Source organism: Triplophysa rosa, linkage group LG13, assembly GCF_024868665.1.
Source record: "Triplophysa rosa linkage group LG13, Trosa_1v2, whole genome shotgun sequence".
NCBI lineage: Eukaryota > Metazoa > Chordata > Actinopteri > Cypriniformes > Nemacheilidae > Triplophysa > Triplophysa rosa.
The window spans coordinates 19457191-19478879 of record NC_079902.1 but is presented as its reverse complement, the minus strand read 5'-3'; the positions used below and the strand labels follow the sequence as shown (position 1 = coordinate 19478879).

Here is a 21689-nt window from a genome sequence, read left to right as displayed (position 1 = left end):
AACAACAGTGCAAACATATAAGACATGAGATTGCAGGCATGTAAGAGCATGCCAAAACAAACTGCGGTCTTTCAAGAGACTAAAGGCGCCACAGTGGCAAGAATCAAGCCGGTGAGACCAGTAAACAACCGTTTCTTCCTGGATCTCGACAATATGTTAGGAAGAAATGTGTTTTCCTGTACTACCTATGAGAGCAATGGTGCCCTTGTGTAACTCTGTTCACAGCTAGAAATGTTACAACTCTAAAAAGTGAATGCGGACAAATGCCATTAGCTGTGACAGCGATACTTAACATGCCCTGGTCAGAATAATTCTGCCCCAGGAAAAAAGCTAATATTTTCAGTTGCGGTGGATTTAAAGGGGTAAAGCTGAGACACTCGCTTCACACTTTTTTCCCCGCAACAGAAAACAATAAGCTTTCTCATTGTAACTACCAACGCTCAATGATCAAAACCAAACTGAAAGAGCCAGCTAGCTGTTGAAGCCTGAGCAAGCCATTGATTTGTGTTTACGCACCATTCAAAGCCTTGCTGCTTGTGCACTGCATAAACAACTTTGTCTTACTCTGAAAGATCCAGTAAATGCATGACAGAATAAGAAACTATCATTCGCACAGTTATTTTTGCTTAGCTACTTTAATGTTTACACTTAAAAACACGCAATTATATTCACATATACAACACATCATAACTTTAAACAAGATGCATTTTGTAGGACAGTACTTCTACAGACAGTCACAAAAAAAGGAGTGCAATGGAAAGGCAAAAAGATAAATCACCCGTTCATGGGGTTTGGTGGATTTTGAAGGCATGTAGCATCGTTTGTGTTTGGGTCAAACTAATTGAAATATTTGTTTTGGGGGGTTCAGAGGCAATTAAACATGGCCTAACCTCATTTATCTGCTGGAAAACAATTTATTCGGCTCCTCTGGATATTTATTAAATGCAATTACCAGACATTTCAGGGAGAGCGTAATGCAGATTCCCAAGACCTCCTCTCACAGACTGCTACATTCACACCGACATTTAGATATTCCAGTCGTAACGTTACACAAATCCAGTCTCGAGGAGTGCAAAAAAACAATTTCATTGTGCTACAGGAGCACTCAATGGTTCATGTTTCTCAGAAAGAGACAATGCATTAAAAACTCGGCTTGCATTTAAAGTAATTCTTGTACTTTTCCTTTAAAACTGTTGATGGCTTTGCATACACAATTTAAGGTTTTACGATCATTCAAAAGTCCAGGTGACAATGCACTTGATGGAGTGCACAAAAGAAGAAGCTGTTCAATTTTTTTCAATACATGGAGAAAATAAGATCAAGGTCAGTCAAGTTAACGCGCAATCACCCGCAAGCAGGAAACAGTTATTTATTCAGAATAGAAAGACGGAAACGCTGCTTATGAATTTCAATATCGTGGTTTCTTCAACTCACTTTTAGCGCATTATGCCGCGTCTACACTGAAAGCGGCCAACATTATGTCACGCAGCTTAAAAGCGTGTGCGTTACCACACAATGTTCGATCAACAAAGGACGAATCATATAAGCTGAAGACTAGACACAAAGAATAAAATGAACAAATCTGCAATGAATAAAATTCTACATTCTAGAGAAAACCAACAATATTAAAAATGACTTTGTTAAATAAGTCTGAATTCTAAAATACCAGTGAAAAGAATAATCAGTTTGCACAACTGCACCCACAAATAACTGAGAAGTAGATCAAATATTTTGATTCCAGAGTAATAACTTGTTGGAAAACTTGTCTCAATTGCGGATATACATCTGCATTCAATGTCATCTTTAAACCAATAGGAGATGAGGCCCAATGACAGCTCAAGCGCATCGCGCTTCGTACATAACAATTGACTGAACACTCTCACCTTGCAGCCTAGGAGGCATGTCTTCCCCTCAACAAGGGAAAAATAAATGTGATTTGTTCCATTTAAACAAGGCTTATGATTAACTGTCTGGAAAACTACATCTGACAAGGAAGGCGATAGTGACAAGCACTTACAGAGCAACTAGAAAATGATTGCTAATGCGAATCTGCGGCAAAAATTTGCCAAATGGAAAATGTATATATTTGAGCGAGCAACAATTTCTTGAAAATGTGCATTAAAACGTTTTGGAGGACACACTGAAAGATATTAGGATGGCGTCAAAAACACTGCATACGCTGACGTCCGTTACTAATGTCACAAATCTGCCAACTTCTTGGTATGGACCACAAGAAGCCCTTCTGTTCCGGAAAGCGCAGACACATCATCTATCAAAACAATCATCCAATCAAACAATTCAATTCCATTTTAGATCCTTAAACAGAAACCTGTAGTGACCTCCACTAAAAGCTGGAATTACCCTTCAAATGAATATAAAGTTACTTTCACCCTCCGGATCAATGCAGAATGCTAAACACAGTCATCGCTCTCTATAGCGTCTGTCAAACAGAACTTTGTCAGTACGAGAGGCCACACTGTTATTGTGAACAGACACGGCTGAAAGAGATTTTTAGGCGTGATGTGCGGCAATGTGATGTGCGGTTTATAATATAGCATGGCCATGTCGTATCTTATTGCTTTTATAAATGACAATTTATTACTACATTACTACATAATGAAAAAATTAAGGACACAAATTTTTAATGAACATTCTAATCTAGTGGTTCTCAAACTGGGGGACGTTGCTTTTATCCAAAGCGACTTACATTGCATTATACTATACATTTGATTCTAACCACTGAGCTAGAGGAAAGCCATAATATAGAAATTTATACATTTTATGCAATCAAACACCAGAAAAATAAGACCACCAACCAAAAGAATTGATGTTCCAGCATTGTATAACTCCCGGCTGTGCGTTAGCTATTTTTGCACATAGCACTGGTGCTACAGAGGTTTAAAGTTTTGTAGCACAGGCCAAATAGTTTTAGCATAAGTATAAAAAGTGCAGTTCATCACATGAATAGGCAGGTAAATGACAAAGGACATTAATGTTACATACAGATGGATAAATAAGGGCCATATAATTTTTTATTTTTCCAAAAAATTCATAAATGTCGCACTGTACAGCCCTGTAACAGAATTGTAATTGAACCAAAAACATATTCAAAGTTTAAGATTTTAAGTCTTAATTTGGGGGGGTATCAAAGTGATGCACCAAAGGGGGTCTTACAACAAAAAAGTTTGAGAACCACTGTTCTAATCAAATGCATTGTGACATCACTTTGCTACTTTGACGATATCTACCCAATCGTCAACGATCTAACTAGTGATAAAGTAAAGGTTTGCATTTTAAGGTGACATTATAGTTTATGGTAGCTAAAACAATAATAGCTATGACAATAAACATCTGCAACATTGCATCGACCAAACCAGCACAGAGGAGAGGAACGGTTTTATAGTTCACCATACAAGGAAGTTTTAAATTGTTTTCTCACCCTGGGTGGGTCTGGACTCCCAAGTCTAGCACAAAACCAAAGGATTTCTTCCTTCAAATGAACACAGACTGCAGTAAATGAGACACATCATGATTCAACCGAGTGAGCATAATCAATTATTGCGTACAAGACCAGAGCTGCAGAATGGGAACATTTTCCCAATCACTGACGACGGCTGAAAATAACCATCATTCCGAGCCATCACTTCTAGTTTTAGAGTCTGCAGCACTCATTCAAGTGTTGGCCAAATGTCTTTTCGCCATGTCATATTTTTTCATTTTGGCACAGAGGAAAATAGAGAGCAAAGTGGCCTTTTATTGTACAGTATGAAACCAGCGCTGCCAGCCTCTGCAGCTTTTGAGCTGGAACAAAATGTCTGTGGCCATTTCATTAAGTGAAAAAAAATGACAAAAGTTAAATTCTGAACTATTAGCCAAGACAAGAAAAAAACGAGCAACTCAGGAGCGCTAATTTCCAGTACAATTTATTCCCATCCGCTACTATTAAGATCATTTATTACCTCCATTGTAACAGGACACCACAGTATTCTGCTCAGGCTCACATTTTGTCCTAATGCACTCGAACAAGGAATTGTCTTAGAACAGGTGAAAAAAGAAAATGTTTACTTCTGTGACGAAATAAAGCCGCTACATACATATGCAACAAGAAAGCACAAGGCAACTCAGCACAGCAGAGGTCACTTAGCATCCCAAAAGAGGTGAAATGGCATGGCACCAAACGTAACCTTCAACATGAGTCTGAGCTGTCATTTAAACGTTCAACAGCACGTCAAAGACGTCAAGGGGCTTTAATAGAAGCTGTCAGTCACAGATTCATGCTACGGCTCTGCAGCAGCAGTAGTCTAAACCCAGGAGGATAAGAGAGATGAATAAAAATAATGGAATCATCAGTGGTTCGGGACTCTCTCGCTCACTCTCTCACACACGCACACACTCGACGTGCTACAGTAAATGCGATGAGACTGCAGAGAGCAGGCTATAAATCCGGCAAGTGCCACGCCTCCGCCGCCTAAACATGCATTTTATCAGCTCGTATTTAAACCTTAGCAGAGGTCAGGCCAGCTCTAGACTGCTTCAGCATCAATTTGCATGCGACACGAGTTGATGAAAGTGCTCAATGAGAATCAGCGCCCATAACAAATCAAACGCCATAAAAAGAAAAAAGCTCGAGTCAAACAATATTTTTGGTTACACTAATTTAGAGTGTTCAAGATACACGTTTCTATGACAGTTTACTGTATTAGGAGCAATAACACCATGTGCATGCAGTTGATTGGAAATTAACACGTTGTGCATGCGGTTGATTGGAAATTAACACGTTGTGCATGCAGTTGATTGGAAGTTAACATGTTGTGCATGCGGTTGATTGGAAATTATGATCACATAACCGATGTAAAATATTGTGACCGTTTTATGTGGAAAAACTGATTATTTTGTATTTGAAAGACATTAATATTAGGATGTTGCATCACCTTGTTAAGAGTGAATACTGGGTGCCATTTAAAGTCTTTTGCTAAAGTGATAATTTCATGTTGAAGTTAGGCTTCTATTTCTGTTAAATAAGAAGCAAATACACTTGAGAGCTTTTGGAAAATCACTAAACACTAAACACCATTTGACCAGAAGGTGCATTCCACAGCTGCATAACCAACAATTCAAATCAATATCCTGACAGATGAGATCATCACACAAAAACAGATTTTTGTTAATCATAATTTAAAGTGCAAGACTAATGTTTAGAAGTGCCAACTCTTCACTCTTTGGATACATTGGATAAAAAAGCGAGCATGAGAAAGAGGAAGGCGAGAGAGAAAAAGAAAGGGGAAAAAACAAGGGTGGTGTATGTACAAGAGAGAGAGAGCGAAAGAGAGAGAGGAGGAGAGGGAAGGAAAAGAAAGAGAGTAAAGGGTGCAGAAAGACTGTGTTTCATACCTTGTGCTATTAAAACTGCTTGGGCAAAATTGTACCTTATCCATCTCGCTGAAAAGTAAGAGACGTGATTTAAACAGCTAAATCATCAAGGACCAGGTATGGGAAAACCATCTGACAGCCCATGTGTGACAGATTTGCATTTTACAGAGAGCTGTAAATTAAACCAAAGCCTCGGGGACAGAAAAGCACTCCCTAGATGCACTACATGGGGTGTAATTTGTTTTAATTATGCATTTAGATGAGGTTACAAAGGAATAGACCAAATAACTTTTGCTTTTAATAACCTGAATTGAATGGGAAAAACAAGACAAACTGATTAAAAGTGGACTGGCTTTTTCAAACATACTCTGCAGGAACTCTCAACTTAATTAATACTGGCAAATATTGGGGAAACCAGAAGCCAACAGGTTAGCCAAGGACTCATTACGGCTTAGCTTTAACAAGCAAGTGTCCCCACACTGAATTTCTGAAGCAGAAAATTTCAGCAGAAAAGGTCAAACGGTAATGATCCACACTTACTGTTCAAATGCCATTTCTATTTATGAGAAAAGACAATTATTCAAGGGTAACCGTATGTGTGAAGTTAAAAATAAAAAACACACAGTTTGTGGACAGACAAAGCAATAATAAAATAAGTTGTCATGAAACAGGACCAGGTGTCAATCTTGCTCAATGCCCATGGCAAAGAGGAAAATGTGAAACAGAGAATAGAAGAAAAAGACAGGAGGCAAGTACGTGTAGACCTCCAACCCCCGTCAGTCCACGGATGTCTCGGAAAGCTTGCGAGAAACCGGCGTCTGTCTTTTTACAGATTCTTCAGATGTTTGCCTTCAAGTTCAAGAATTTAAAATGTCAAAAGCTTGACATGTCAAACCTTATTACTGCCAGCTCGCCTTGTGTACAATCACCTCTACAGGAGGAGTCGGAAGGTCTGAAATGTATTATTAACAAAATGCAGCAGAAATGTCGTGAACGGACATGTCGCGTGAACTAGTCACGAGAGGATAGGATAATTAAATCCGTGCTTGAACCGCAACACTCAAACCCATGAGCTCGTGCTCAGCAAAGTGGAGAGCCTTGTTTATTTAGCTGTGCTCTGCATTGTTAATCATTCGACTAATCAGTCTGGGTTAGACTTTTAAGTCGAAATCTCAATCGACTTGAGTTTGGGTTGCAGCAAAGACCAAGTTTAAGATTCGCCGTAACAATTACAAAGCTTTTCCCAGTAACGAGGGCCGGATCAATCTCGGCACTAATCGGCGATTAATTGTGATCTATTTTTAAAGCGTCTAGAAAAGCTTCTGAAAGCATGAGCTAAAATAGGATGCGGCAGTCTATTATAATTCAACGTGTGTCTTCGCTTTCTGCCTACATGCACTGTTTCTACTCGAAGATAATCAAACCTCTTAAATTCAGGTCACAAAACGGTGATTAAAATGTTAGTATTCATCATAATATTAAATCTATTATGACGGTTTGATTATTTTGTGGTTATGCTCCACAAATTCATTTTAAATATGCAACTGAGGAAGAATCAAAAGCAAAGATCTGGTTTTGTCAATCCAAGACATTAAACAAACACAAAATGAAACAAAAGCTATTTATGGATGTCTGAGAAGAACTTCATAACATAATAATGTAAAGAAATCATGCTTCTTCAGCCCTATCAACTTGATGTCCTAAAACAAAGCTGGTGCAAACTGTCATTTTATTTAATTTTCATAAATATTATTCAAATGTTATGCCGCTGCCAGAGTCTACAGCTACAGAACTCAAATTCCAGATTAACCTCCCAAGACCTCTTATTTAAAGAATACTGAAGTCGGCTTTAGGCAGCTGATTTGTGAGAAAGACTGTCAAAATAAACATACACTGCCAAACCTCTCATGTGGAAAGTGAAATTCACAGCATTCTGATAAGTGTCAAATCAAGTGCTTTTTACCTTAAAGTGGACAAATTACACAGCTTTTTAAAAATGCGAAATAAGTCTCTGTTATTTCTACAATTTGTCTGTGATGTTTCAGCTCAAAATACCCTACAAGCTACTTATTATACCGCGGACCCGGGGAACACATATTGATCAAATGTATACTTAAATGAAAGTCGCTTGGGATAAAAGCATCTGCAAAAACGTAAATGTAAAAGCCAGTTGGGTTTTTCTTAACGGTTTGTAACATTTCCACACTAAAACAAGATTTTTTAAGGTGTTTACATGTTCTTAAATATGATTTTAAGCTCAATCGCTATCAAACATTATGCACTTTAAAAAACATGTTCTAGTCTTTTATCCAAACATTATTTTTGAGATAAATTTAATTGAGCAAAGTTGCATGTCGACATATTGCTTGACACAGATGCAGAAGGAAAAGCTGATGCACTTGTAGCTAAATAGAAGGAAAAACGGTTTAAAGGGCAAAACTCTTCTAATAGAGCACAGCCTCAGCTGTGACTGAAAGCCCATAAGCTGTCAAGCCAATATTTCCTTCAATCAAACCAGGTCACCTCAAACAAGGCAGTTCCTTTATTCCAGGACAAATCAGTCAGCTAAAAATTGAATTTAGAACACCAATTTAATCTCTGTATTATTGCGGGCCATCAAAGCTCATTTAACAACACGACCAGAGCACAAACACAAACTGAATGAGAGACTAGTTATTCATTCTAACAGGGGGAGGAGCCGCACCTTTCTTACACTAATCAAAATCCAAAGCTACTGCACCCAATGCATTCCTCTATTTAACCAGGACAAAAAAAGGTAAGGCAGAACTATGTTTGTACCTTTGAAGGACAGAAAGTTAAGAGATGCACAGTTTTCAGCAACTTGCCCAAAGATCTTAAACAAAACGCATAATTTAAAAGACGGCGCCTGCATTATAATCAATACCAAACTTTACTCCACTCTCAGGACCTAAAACAGCAAGCTATCAGCACCATGTATTCTTTATAGTCCTTATAGGCAATTTATTACCCATCTAGCCGTTCCTATAAAACACAAAAAATGATACAGAGCCAAAAAAGTAGATAACGTCAAATATAAAACGTATTGCTGGCCAAAACATCTGGAGGCTCCAGAAGGACGCGCTCCGGAGCCGGCGAAGCAAGAAAAGGATGGACAATGGACATATCATGTTCCTCATCTATTCCTCCTGTCAGAGCGAATGAGCAGCCAGCACCTTGTCATGTTAGCTGTGCATCACGACTGAGGAGCAAGGCTGTGTGCGTTGGGCCAGACACGCGGCAAAGGCCTAGTCAAGTAGAAAACCTGTTTGGAAACGGGCCGGGTGCTGCTTGGATGAACCGGTGTCTTAAAATAAACCTGCAGCACCAAGGGTACGCATTAAAGCGCCGACGGTAATGTACGCATCACGGGCAGCACCATATGCATTAGAAAAGACAAACGTCTCTATGGAGACACAAGGTGGCTCTATGTCATTATCAGCGCTGAGACATCAGAACGCATAAATAATTCTATACATAATGCTCTTCTAGGGTCTCATAAGAGGTGGCTCTCTAGGGTCTTGTCCAATTATGTTAGCGTTTCTCATGCGGTCACTGTAATACGGCAAATGTTAGATGGCATGACTAGCTTATTACGCAAATAGCCATTAGCGATTACAATCACGGCTGGAATCAATCAAGTATGATTTTTCTAATCCTGGCACGGGCACTCTTCGAAGATCACTTGAAACCGCACTAGAAATCGAATGTGTAATTTGACTTTATTGAATGCTCATGCCTTATCCACGCCAAACGGCTCGCTAGATGTTATCAGAGAGCCTCTTTAAAAATGGACAATAATGACAGACGCTGCTCAGAATCATAGTCTGTTACGCTGAACCTGCGATGAGCCATCTGGAGCGCGTCAGCTTGTGTTGCCGAGAACACCGCCGTGCTTACAGACAGTGCCGGGGACCTGCTGCTGCCTGATGTTTAGTAAGAATGACACAAATAGTCAGTGACACCTGTAAGACGTTCTCCATCCCCCCACAACATCATCTTCTGTGATGTGGCACACTACTATGTTAAGCTATCACACAATACATGGCGCTTGACACTTTGAGGCATAGACATTATTGGGAGGGACCGAGGGAGCTTGTTATTATCTATACAATATTTATAACAAACTTGTGGATGGCAGTACTGTCCCCTAATACCTTGAAAGAGAAATGTTTCTTCCCAACAAAAAGGTAGAACTGATTACACAGGGAAAGAGGAAAATACTGGATAATCTAGAAACGGGGAAGCAATTCCAAAAGACGTGAATGAAGCTGAGAAAAGGGATGGCTAACACAGACAGACATACAAACACAGTGAAAGAACACATTGATCACTCGTACGTTGAAGTATAGGATAGATACCAGTAGCGAGTGAGGCGATGGGGTGGAGGATGGATGCTGCAAAACTGTCATGGTACAGAGGTGAGGGACGGCTTTATATAGCGTCTACTCCGCGCTGATTCGTTGCATTACATTATCATGCTCCTCCTGAACTTAAGTAAATGTAACTATACATGTAGTTTATTTAACTGTCAATTGATTACATATTGGAAATGCATAATGTATGCAATTAATTGTGAACAACTTCAATTGCATACCTCAGTGTTTGCCGAGAAAACACCACAAATGCAGACAATTCAAAGAAATCACATAATTGTGGTGAGCGAATACAAAATACATCACAGGTGTTCAGTACATTTTCAATTGACACCTCAAAATGTATTACATTGTTCAACTGAATACTACCAATTTTAGTACACTTCATGCCAGTTGGGTGCAAGAAAATGTCCAATTTTCTTCAATTGAGCCACATTTTTCAATAACTGCAGCAACCACAGATGAACAACCCTTTAAATTCTTGATTTACCCAATGGACCCCAAACACATCGTATCACCCACTGAGCTGCATGCAAAACACTTCCTTTCAAATGATGTTTTTCAAACCTACTCATGCCTGGCATTGAAACAAAATGAATGCAACTGCAGGATAAAAGACAGATAGGCTACAATAAAAACAAGCGAAATGTAGAGGACACAAAAAACTATGTTGGTGAGCAAACAAAGAATTATTTGAAACCCACAGCAGTCAAACAATTCAATGCACAGATCAGTAGCCCAGCGGGTAGCTTGTGTGCACTGAACTCCTCTGTTCAAAAGCCAGTCGGCACAGACAAATTGTGATGAACCTGGAGGTCTTTATAAAACACCAACCAGAGAACGTGATGTGCACTGCCCCCCAAATAAAACTCTCGGCGCAGGAGAGTGCCTGTCTAAGGTAGCAGGTGGGTATATACCGTTGCCATTCAGGAACCTGTAAACTGGTGAAGACTACATGAAATTAAAAGGGAAAAACTGAATTTGAAGTGCACCTACATTGCCCATGTACTCGGAGAGCAGGTCCTGCAGGGCCTGGCGCACAGAGTTACACTCGGCCACGATGCGCTCGCGACGGTCGTCACGCGTGCAAGAGGAGTCGGCCATGAGGGCGGCGCCACTTATAATGCTCTCCAGACGCTCTTCCAAAGAGGGGCGGAACCTCTCCTCACTAAAGCTCAGAGGGTCCACGATGATCTGCTTCTGTGGGGGGATAGAGAGAGAAAAAAAACATGTATAAGCACAGATGAAGATGAAGCACATTCACACAATTCATGTACTCGGATAATGCCATTCAGCATTTCTTTGCAAAGGATAACTGTGAATTACACTTTCTCATACCAAATGTTCAACTTTAAGAGTTTGACAGATAAATGGTCATCACTATGAGCTGCATGAGAAACATGGTTAAACAAATGTGGAATCTGTCTCTCCTTACACCGAGGCATAGACTATGATATTAACTGGACAAATCAATAATTCACAAGTTCTAAAATGACGGTCTAGGACCCTGATGCAATTTGAAGCCAACGGGTTTGCTTAATCACAGTCTGCATTAACTCACCTGTGCACCTAAGCTGCATTTTAAAATGAGCTCTGTGGCAGTCTCTTAAAAGCCATTTGAACTATCCACTGAGGCCAAAAAGAAAAAAAACGGAACAAAAATCAAGTTTAACTGCAGATTATGTAAATTATTAGACCTGGTTTGAGTAATCTCACATATCCATAAGCAGAGTTATGTATGGCTATATAGTCTAACTGGTACTAAGAGCTTCAAACAAAACAATGAATATCTTTCAAAGATCTGACATCACCAGGCACTGTTAGTATTAACCCAGTCCATTTGTGTGCAATATGCATCAGACGGCCGGCTTTCTGTCTGCGGCCAAGCGGTATTACCCAATCTGTATTTTAGTGAAGAAGCTTTGGTAAATACAGCAGTTTGTACAAGAGAAAAGAAAGCAACTAACCCTAAACGGCACAGCTATCAGAGTTCAGCCCGGGGCAATAAAATGCAGTTGTGCATATAAAGCACTGCTATTTTTCCTGTTCGAGCCAGAGTGACATTTTGGATATCCCTAGTTCCTCCTCTGAGCAATTCTGCGCGGTACATTCACTTAGGGACAGCGCATTGTCGTTTTGAAGAATAAACTTGTCAATGTCGGGTGCAATTAAAACGAATGAGAAGCCGCTGACATGCCAGAAAACCGATAGAAGTGAAAAAAAATGGCCGGCACAGCTAGCAGCAAAGAGAATCAATCCTCAGCAATGTGAAGAGCCTGTCTGTCTGATGTCATATAGGCAGTAAAATATTCAACAATTCAGTTGTTAGAATCCGAGTTTATTAGCCTCATCTCATCTGACCTCTTTTGCTTGCATGTCACGTTGGCATGGCAACAAGCCTCTCTCTCCCTCTCTCCCAATCACCCTCTCTGCAAAAAGTTGCTTCAGCTTCAAATTAAGCAGCAAGAAGTGATGTGGAAAAAATGTGCATGCGTGCTGAAGTTTCTGCACGGTCACCAGGAAATTAAGACGCGCATGATCCGAGGTACCAAGCATATCTCTCTCTCACACACACACACACTTTTTTGCTGCCATTTACACAGATGCCATCTGGGCGGGCAGAGGACGCCTCTCCTTTGTAAGGGTGTCTGGTTTCTTGAAAACACTACTACTAAGAATAGAGCAGTTATATCCTCACCTCTGTACAGTTATAATATACAACAGTGCAAACTAGGGCTGGGCGATGTGACGATGTTATCGTATATCACCGATGTCTCGCAAATATCCCGATGTCGATTATAACAGACAGATACCAGATGATAATTGATAATAATGGAAAATACGCGTTATAACATTATCATGCGATGTAGGCGTGAATGTTAATGTTCATATGCCCAGGCAGTCAATAACAGTGAGAGTTTTGGAAACGCTGTTTTGTTCGGTCAGTTGAAAGTGCTGCTGTTTTCTGCCGGTCGCTGCACAGATAGACCAAGAGAAAGACGAGCTGCGTCGGCAAAGCAAAACCTCACGCTCGCGGAGCTGTACCGGTGTTCGAATTGTCCTACCCTGTCAGGTTTTCCTACCGCAGGGCAAAACTTAATATAATCTAAACCACATCGACAAAATAAACAGGTAGGATGATTTTACAATGCAAAATACCCTGTCAAGATAGATAGTCCTACTATCTTAAAATAAACACAAAATAAATTTACAGCATAAATACCCTGTCAGATCCTACCAGCATAAAAGAAACATATAGGATTAATTTACAGCGCAACACCCTATCAAATTGTACTATATGTATGATGATTTAACAACGAAAATACACTATCATATTCCCGTAGCAGTATAAAATAAACAGGTAGGATGATTTTATAGCTCAAACAAATGACGTAACATTGATGTGCGCGCTGGTAGGATTATCTGACGGGTAGGATGAAATTTCAGGACACCTGCAACATTTTTCTACTGCATAAAAGCTATGGTTTATCTATGCGCTTTACCTGATGAAAGAAGTCACTGCAACACTGGTTTGTGCGTGTGGCGCGCCTGTGTGTTTGTATGTGCACGCGTGCGTGTTTGTTTGGCACTTGGCGGGTCCCTCCCGGTCCGTATCCGCAGATTGATTGTCTGCGCAACGTTGCATGAAGTCAAACACACCCGATATTATCGGACATCGCGATGATTTTACAGTCGATAATCGATCATTTTTTAATGCCCAGCCCTAGTGCAAACCCAAACTACAAAAGTATGCAAGCCCTCATTTAGATTTAGATTGTTTACTATTGGGTGCGTTTGTTTAACAGATCCCACAAGCATTAAACACGTGTACGAGTGAAGCAGTGGTGGTTTAAAAGAACTACGTTCTAAAGTTTGAAGGTGATGAACTAATGGCTACCTTGTTTTCTACAGTGAATGTTTTCAAATAAAAGCAGTTGTTCATTTTTGCCTTTTGTTTCAGTCTTAGAGAATTTTATATTCATATCAAGATGCTGTAAATCGGCCAATATACCGGTCATCGGCTACCAATGTTAAAGGATTATCGGCCAAAATTTACATATCGGTGCATCCGTAGTTTTGAATTAAAAAAAAGAAACTGGGAGCATTTGCAGGACCGTAAAAAAAGAAACTGGGAGCATTTGCAGGACCGTAAAAAAAAACTGGGAGCATTTGCAGGACCGAAAAGTTTTCAAACAGAAGTGTGACTGTGATTTAAGGCAATGCAAGGTTGATCTTCGCTGATTGAAAATGTCTAAAACATGACTTTAACAGGTTTTATCATCCCTGGATATTGCTGAAAAGGTAATAATTCAGCTGCGCGCAGATCGATCTGGCGTGATGAGCTCAACGCATGCTTTTAAAACTCTCCAGAAAAGCAGCATGCAAGGTCAAGAGTGAAAACTGGGCCAATCACATAGTATAGCACAATCAATGTAATGGAGGTCTGAGGGTGCCGATAATTCTAGCGAGCGCAGGTATGGATAGAGCTGTGGGCCGTCTGCGGCTGAGAAAAATCTTGGCATGCTTTGTGCCTGGTATTGATTAGTTGAAGAGAGAAAAAAAGAACATTTGCTTCACTTACAATTAAGCATTATGTTACATCATTAGCCTTAGGTTGCTGCGAAGGAATCGTTCTGAAACCTCCTAATTCAAGTTAAATCACTTCAGATTTATTGCTCCTCTCAAATAAATTCTGATAAAACTAAGTACGAGGGACAAAAAACCATATGTAACAATAAAAAGTAATCTATAAAATTTAATTTTGTTGCGAGCTTTGAAACCATTCTGCGGTGTGGCTTCGCATGATTAAATTGTCACTTCCTAATGGGTTTAATCTCAATGGAAAGGACAAGAGAACAGCGAACTACAATACAGCCCGATGCAGTGTAATCTAACCATGCTCATAAACAAAAGGGGAAAGATGGTCTTGATAAGTCAATCGACAAACATGACAAACAGTTTATCAGGGCTCGGGTTAGAGGCAGAAAAGAGAGAGTCGGTCCATTGTTGTAGAGTGACTGAGGATAATTGCGGCATGTAAAAGGGAACAAGAGCTGGGTGGAGGGGAGGGAAAGAGCGAGAGCGACTGACTCACACAACTACACCTACAGCTCCCGATGACTAATGAATACTACATTAATCTATAACTTCCAGATTTATTCGCAGTCAAGTGGGAAGATGATGAAAAGCCAGGTGGCTTTACCTCGAGAGGGTGAGAATGCAAAATAAGAAACGAAAGCATGCGAGCCCCAGAGACGAAGCAGATTTTGAAGATCACAGCTTTCTGAAGGGCCCCTGAACTCCCTGATCCAAATAACCCGAGAGACAGTTTTGGAGAAACAAAGGGAGCACAAAACCCAAGAAACATGACAAGAAGCTATTACTTCAATAATTAATAGGCCCCAGATTGAGGATGAGAGCTCACGCTTGCAAAAAGAAAACATCAATGGCCAGACAACAGAGTGACAGGGTTTGATTTGATTTGTCGCGATCTCTTTAGCGGGGCGACACCAGACCTGACACCAGTGTGTGCTAAATCTTTCAACAGATAATCAAGGCACAGGGAACCTGATGAGCAAACCCACTCACCACAAGAGACGAGTACCTGCGGTGCCAGATTAGCTGCAAATTTAACAGGCGGATGCTGGATGCGTCTGAAACATTGACTTTGTTTACACGTATAATTTAGAGCGGTTTTGCCTGGATGAACGTCTCCCATACACCCTTGCTCAAAAGGGGGCCGTTGCTATAAGCAAGACTAATAGACAGGCTCTAATTAAGGATGTTAAAGATTAAATGAAGTACTGTGCTAATATCTAAAGCCTTCCCTCATTATTATTATTGAATGACTAAAAGCATCCATTTCAAAGCAGCAAATAAAAATAGTGTATTTTGCACATCGTGTTTTAATAAGTGCAGCCTGTAAACACTCCACGGGCTGTATCAAGCATTTATTAGATTAGGGCTGTATGCTACGGAGACTGTAAATTTATTAGCACACAAAGTATGGTGGCAATCTTTCACAAAAATAACACCAGCTCACTTACGAATTCAAGAATTTAATGCCACAAACCTGGCAAATCCAAAGCAGCCTGGTATTCGCCTAGCACAAATTTTCCAATATTCATTATTGTCACGAATAGTCTGTGGAAAGGCCGACTGTGTCTAACCACATAATCAGTGTTCATTTTCCTAGTTTAGTGTCACCAAATTTTCTTATTCCGTTACAGTTACAACATGTAAAAACAAATCTACATTTAGGCTTTTAGTGGGCACGATCACTCAAAGAACTGACAATGTAAGTTTTCTATATTAAATCAAACACTGAAAAACTCCATATGCAAACCACTAATCTGAATCAACTGGGATTTGTTTTAGCAAATGTAAACAGTCGCGTTACATTTCAACTAGGGCTGCAACTAACGATTATTTTAATTGTCGACTAATCTAACGATTATTTTTATCTAATAAAGATTTTTTGGATTAATCCTTTGGCAAACTTTGCAAATAAACAATAAGTTCTAGTATTTTCTTACATTATAAAGCAAATCATACTTTTTACTCCACTCCATTTTATAAATAAATATTGTTGTTTTAACATTTTAATCCGTGTTTACATTAAATCACCATCTTCTTTTAATGAAGTAGTTTTAATTTTAAAAGTAAAAAATACTGATTTTTTATGTACTTAAGTACTGTATCAAAGGTAAAAAAAATGTTTTATTGCACTTATGCTTTTTGTTGTCCTTATGTTGTTCCAATTGCTTCCATTGTTTCCCTTATCTGTAGGTCGCTTTGGATAAAAGCGTCTGCTAAATGACTAAATGTAAATGTAAAAACATTAAAAAATGTGTATATGAAATACTAGAGCATGATATATGCTCTGTATTTTTTTCCTCTAAGTAATATCCGACTCTATTTTCAGTCTCATAATATAATTTAGTAAAAGTAAAATACTACTATCTGTCTCTGTTTATTGTACAAAACTATCACCGAATAAAAGACTAATGCAGAGTGGCGTTAAAGCGAGCCCGCGCACCCGGAACTCAGAATGATGCGCTTAATGCATTCGCTTCGTTATTTACAGTTATGCGCATCCCGGACGCACAATGATGCGCTTAAAGCACCTACTCCTTCTGAAGTCCCGGGGATCATTTTGCTCCCCAAAGTAAATAATAGTTAGAACACAACGAGAAGAGATGATATGTTACATGTTTAACACATCTGACAGTATACAGTTAAATCAGAGGTTTAAAAAGAGTTATTTCGTATGAAGACGCAAAATATTCAGACCGCTTCCAGTGCTTCTAATAAGCTAAGCTATACTCAGCTAGTAACGTTAACTCACAGTCTCTAGCAAAATACATTTTAAACAAAACCATAGACTATCATCTTGTCATTATGAAGAATAATGAAAACATTGGAACATCTTGGAAAGAGTAGCGTCCTGACCGTCACCGTACACACGCATGCTGACTGGAGATTGACAGACAGCACCAGCGGAGGTCAGAGTTTCTTAATTATGCTATATTGGTTTATTCCTCGCATAAAGCTAACGAATGACATAAAAAGTGCATTGGTGGTTTCATGATAGTCAGTCCTTCAGTCAGTCAGTGTAAATCATTAATGTAAAGCGTAGTTTTACATTACAAAAAAGTAAATTACAAAAAAGTAATTCATTATGAAAGTCTACATCTACGCGCCCCTCTCCGTCCGTTTGTGATTGCGTGTCCATGCTGTGATGATCGCATTCAGGGGGTAACGTTAGGGGGAATTCCTCCGTCCATTCACTAACTTACTGCGTCCGAGGCTCTCGATCGCTTTTTGTCGGGTGAATTATACTTTCTCTTGTTCTGCTGATTAATTTGCACACGCCCGGGAACAGAAACTGCTATTACAGCAGATAAACGTAAATAATACGAAGCGTCGACGCATTTCACGCACAAAGTGCGTGAAATTTTAGAAGTCGACGTAATCGACGACGTCGACGCGTCGTTGCAGCACTAATTTCAACCCTACATTAGATGCACCTGGTTTGGTCAAAATTACAAAAGCAAACAATCAGGACTAAGCTCAGGAGATATCTGATATCTATCACGTACACCATTGAAATCTCTTTAAATTCAAAATAAAGGGTTGCTTGTTCTCGACACGAACACATCTAAAAGGGAATGTGTCTGGACACTCAAGTGCAAAAGAACAGTGCTGGTGCCATTATAATCTACTTTTTCTCCTTTCAGAAGATCTCTATGGCAACATTACAGATCATGCATATCATTTGAATACATCATTTCACTAACTGATTGTTTAAAATGTTGAGAATGCAACAGACCAAAACCGACTAATGGTTCGCATCCTATTCCAGAACAGACTAAGACGCGAATAAATGAAGGATAGCTAATGATCTAATGTTACCCTTAACCTCAAATTAAATTTAGAGGCTATGATCGTGGTTCATCAGCACAAGTCACATCATCAAATAAATGCATTCCTTGCAAACCATTACCATAATCTTTTGGTGTTAGGATCAAAACACCACGGCCGTGACCTGACTGAACCTAGCAACCCAAGTTTAAACTTGTGAAAGACTCATTGAGGTCAGTAGCTCGGCTTTGTTTGGACATACAAACATAATCGGATTCAGTCCAGGATTAGCGTCTCCTCGACACAGCTCAATCACGCAGGATGTCAACAACTCTCTGCTCTTGCACTCTTTCGTTGATAAAGCCAGCATCAGTTGGAGTTCAATCCTACTTATATGCTCACCTATATCCCTGTCTACAAAAAAGAAATTCCTTCTATAACCCCAACCACAGACACAGAATTTCTGAAATGGTTTTCTGTAGTCTGACCATTCTGGTGGCAATCATAACTGGTGCCTACATATTTAACTTATGTATGAATTTCCAAACATTTGCCGTTACTAAAAGTTCAGACCCCGATGATGAATTAATGATTCAGCAATTACAGCAGCAGTTGCGTTTCAAAACCGTAAGACATGCCTCAGGTCTACTAGGGATTGCATATTTCATAATGCCTCATTGCAACCTTTTCCATTTATTTTAAATTTGACATTTCTGGACCTGAATCGAGCAGTACGCTGTAGAAATTCACCACTGCATTAAAGTGTGTAAGCTTTCCACATAGACTAAAGTCTAAACAATGTCATTCTACAGTTATTGCATACAAGTCTGTCCTAAAGCAATCACCGCGCCACCTAAAATCTGTTCACTAAATGACAATGCTTACAGACCTAATTCGCTTCAATTACAGGGAAGCAGCTTCTCAGTTTAGCCCTAGCAGTGATGTGGAATGCCAATTCTCCACTCACTTATTAGACTGCTATTTCTGTCTAAATTAGAGAAACTGGTCCAATTTGTGACATCCAATGCTGGCTCATTGACTTACATCGAAGTTGTTGAGGGCGTCGGCCAGCTCTCCTCTACCTTGAGGGTGGGAGAAGCTGGAGTCCTCGCTGGTGGTAGCCTGGGCCGCGTTAGATATGCCGGAAACAGCATGCTGCAGCTGCTTGTAGATGAGGTCCCGGTTGGCCTTGTAGGCAGCTACGTCAGGGTGCTGCAGGCAGGCGCGTGAGGCCGTGTACAGCATGGGAACGTTCCTCTGCAGGATGCCACGGGCCGCTGCCATTTGGTCTTTGTGATGGACGTCCTTGAGCTCCTGTCATATGAAGAGGAGAGTTCAGAGGTGATGTTACAGGCCTGTCATAATAAGGTCATTGAAGCAACCCCCCAAGGGTCAACACATGCTCATAGTCAGATCATTAAAGCACAGCCCAGCAGTCTGCAAAATAGCTAAAAATGGACCATGTGCACTCCAATCAAACTGGCAACTCCCCTTTAGGTTGTGGAACAGAGCATTACATTGATAGCTAGTCTGCAGATTTTGCATTAAGGTACCATACTCTTAAAGTCCGGGTAAAGTGACATTAAAATATGTGTTCGGAGTTTGTCACACAACAGAAAAGTGTGTTATTAACCACCCAGCCAAATTTGAACGGAGAAAAAAATCATCCAAGTAAATAAAATAAGTTATCAAAATCTTTGATCTTTGATCTCAAATGCTGGGGGCGTCCGCAGTTGGCAGTGAACCCACACCCACTCACGTCAATTCAACCCGAGTTCCCAGTAGACTATATGTGAAGATTTTAATGGGAGGATTTGAATTCAAACATGTGCGAGTCAATGCGTGCGATATTCATCAATACATAGTCACTGAAGCATGTCAAGATCACGCGCAATGATCCTCCTTCCGTTCGCGTTATTCCCCTACGTATCTGCTTTACGTTTGCTTGTTATTTGGTGTGAGATTTGTTTAGTTGGGCAGAGTGATACCGTGAGAGAGCCTGAAAGCGTGTGCGTGAGTTTACAACCCCATGAGCCAGTGACTGATTGGACGCCTGATGCTAGGCACTCTAGTGATAGGGGAGGGGCCATGCATGCTCAGACGCTCCATTACATCATCGAGCCCCTGTTTTAGCCCCACCCATAAAATCCTGAATAGAGAATTGGTGAAAACCAGTTTAACTCCACAATTCAGTACTACATATTTCTGAGTCTTTGTAATGTGTTTCAGCAATACATTTCTAACATCTATAATGTGTTTAGAAACAATTCTCAGAATTCTCTTTACCCGGACTTTAACTGCTTAACTAAAAGTTAAAACTGTCCCAAAAAAAGTAGGTAACATGCAAGCGGCTTAAATAATTGTCATTACTGAAGAGTTATGCCTCATTCCATAGAGCAGATGCAGAAAAGGCTGATGGAAAAGATTTAATACCCAAGCAATTTGCACCTCAGAAGTAGGGCCACAGCGTCTGCCGAATGATTTTTGAAATTATAAAATTGGAAGGGCCCAGTGTAGCATGAGATGCGAAATCACACTGAATAAATATCAACTGAACAGTTCCACTCCACATTTGAACAGAGAAATAATTAGCATTGTGAAGATACTATAATCTCACTTAAAAGCAAAACAATGTTTCGCATTAGTCAGTGAGTTCACCTGGAAAATTCATCCTAAAATCCATTACTGCTGACTACTGCTTAACCTGATAAGATGAGAAAAAAATCCCAAAGACTCAATTCTCTTAACATTTAAATGGATTTTGTCAGTCTAGAAAAAAAAGTTGTATTTTCACCTCCCAAAATGGTATTAAGGAGATTGTCCATGCTTATACGCATCATCTGTAACCAGTGGTACTCTCTATGCTTCACATGTGGCTGGAAAATTCCATGCCATTGGATGACAGTACATCCTCAAACAAGAATTTTCTTCAGGTTTAGAGAACTGTGAGTACCTGCTGCCTCTTGGCTGCCATCATGTTCAGTTTGTCCACCTCCGGTTTCAGAGCTTTGTACTGGATGCCCAGGTCCTGCTCGGTGCCAGCGTTACGCACCTTCACCATGTTCTCCTCCACCTGTTGGGTAAGCATGGAAAACGATTAAAGAAAAAAAAAAGAAATCAAAAGATGCTGTAAGCAATGCCATTCCGGAACTTTACCAGACCCGCCCATTAATTAGACATGCCCCCTTTTCCCAAAAATCTTGCACTACAAGGACATTTTTGTACCCAGAGACAGTTACAATCAAGACATGGAGCAGGAGAGCAGCAGCCTGTCATTAAGCGTTGTCAAAAACAACTAGGAAAAATTTACAACTGACACTTTTCATTAATCGAGACAAGTGACTGTGGACAGGCAATTTTGAAGAGCATGGATCCCGGAATAACCAGACCAGGAAGCCGAAATCAAACCTGCTCCTGCACACCAACCAAACACATCTGAAGCTTGCGTATCAAGCACTGAGCCACACTTATAGAATGTTTCTGTAATGCTCACATTAGGGATGCTCATTTCGGTTAGCCGAAGAACCTAACCGAGAACCGATGCTCATTATCCGAACATTA

General features: G+C 40.0%; 1 protein-coding gene across 1 annotated transcript in view; it reads right to left on the bottom strand.

Moving 5' to 3' along the window:
• The window catches only part of ctnna1 (catenin (cadherin-associated protein), alpha 1), an 87032-nt gene that overhangs the window by 55404 nt on the left and 9939 nt on the right, over positions 1 to 21689 (bottom strand). Inside the window, exons 5-7 of the mRNA XM_057348971.1 lie at positions 21082 to 21201; positions 19173 to 19442; positions 10761 to 10964 (exon numbers count right to left, since the gene is read on the bottom strand). Coding sequence (XP_057204954.1) covers positions 10761 to 10964; positions 19173 to 19442; positions 21082 to 21201 — 594 coding nt within the window. The remainder of the gene's footprint in view (positions 1 to 10760; positions 10965 to 19172; positions 19443 to 21081; positions 21202 to 21689) is intronic.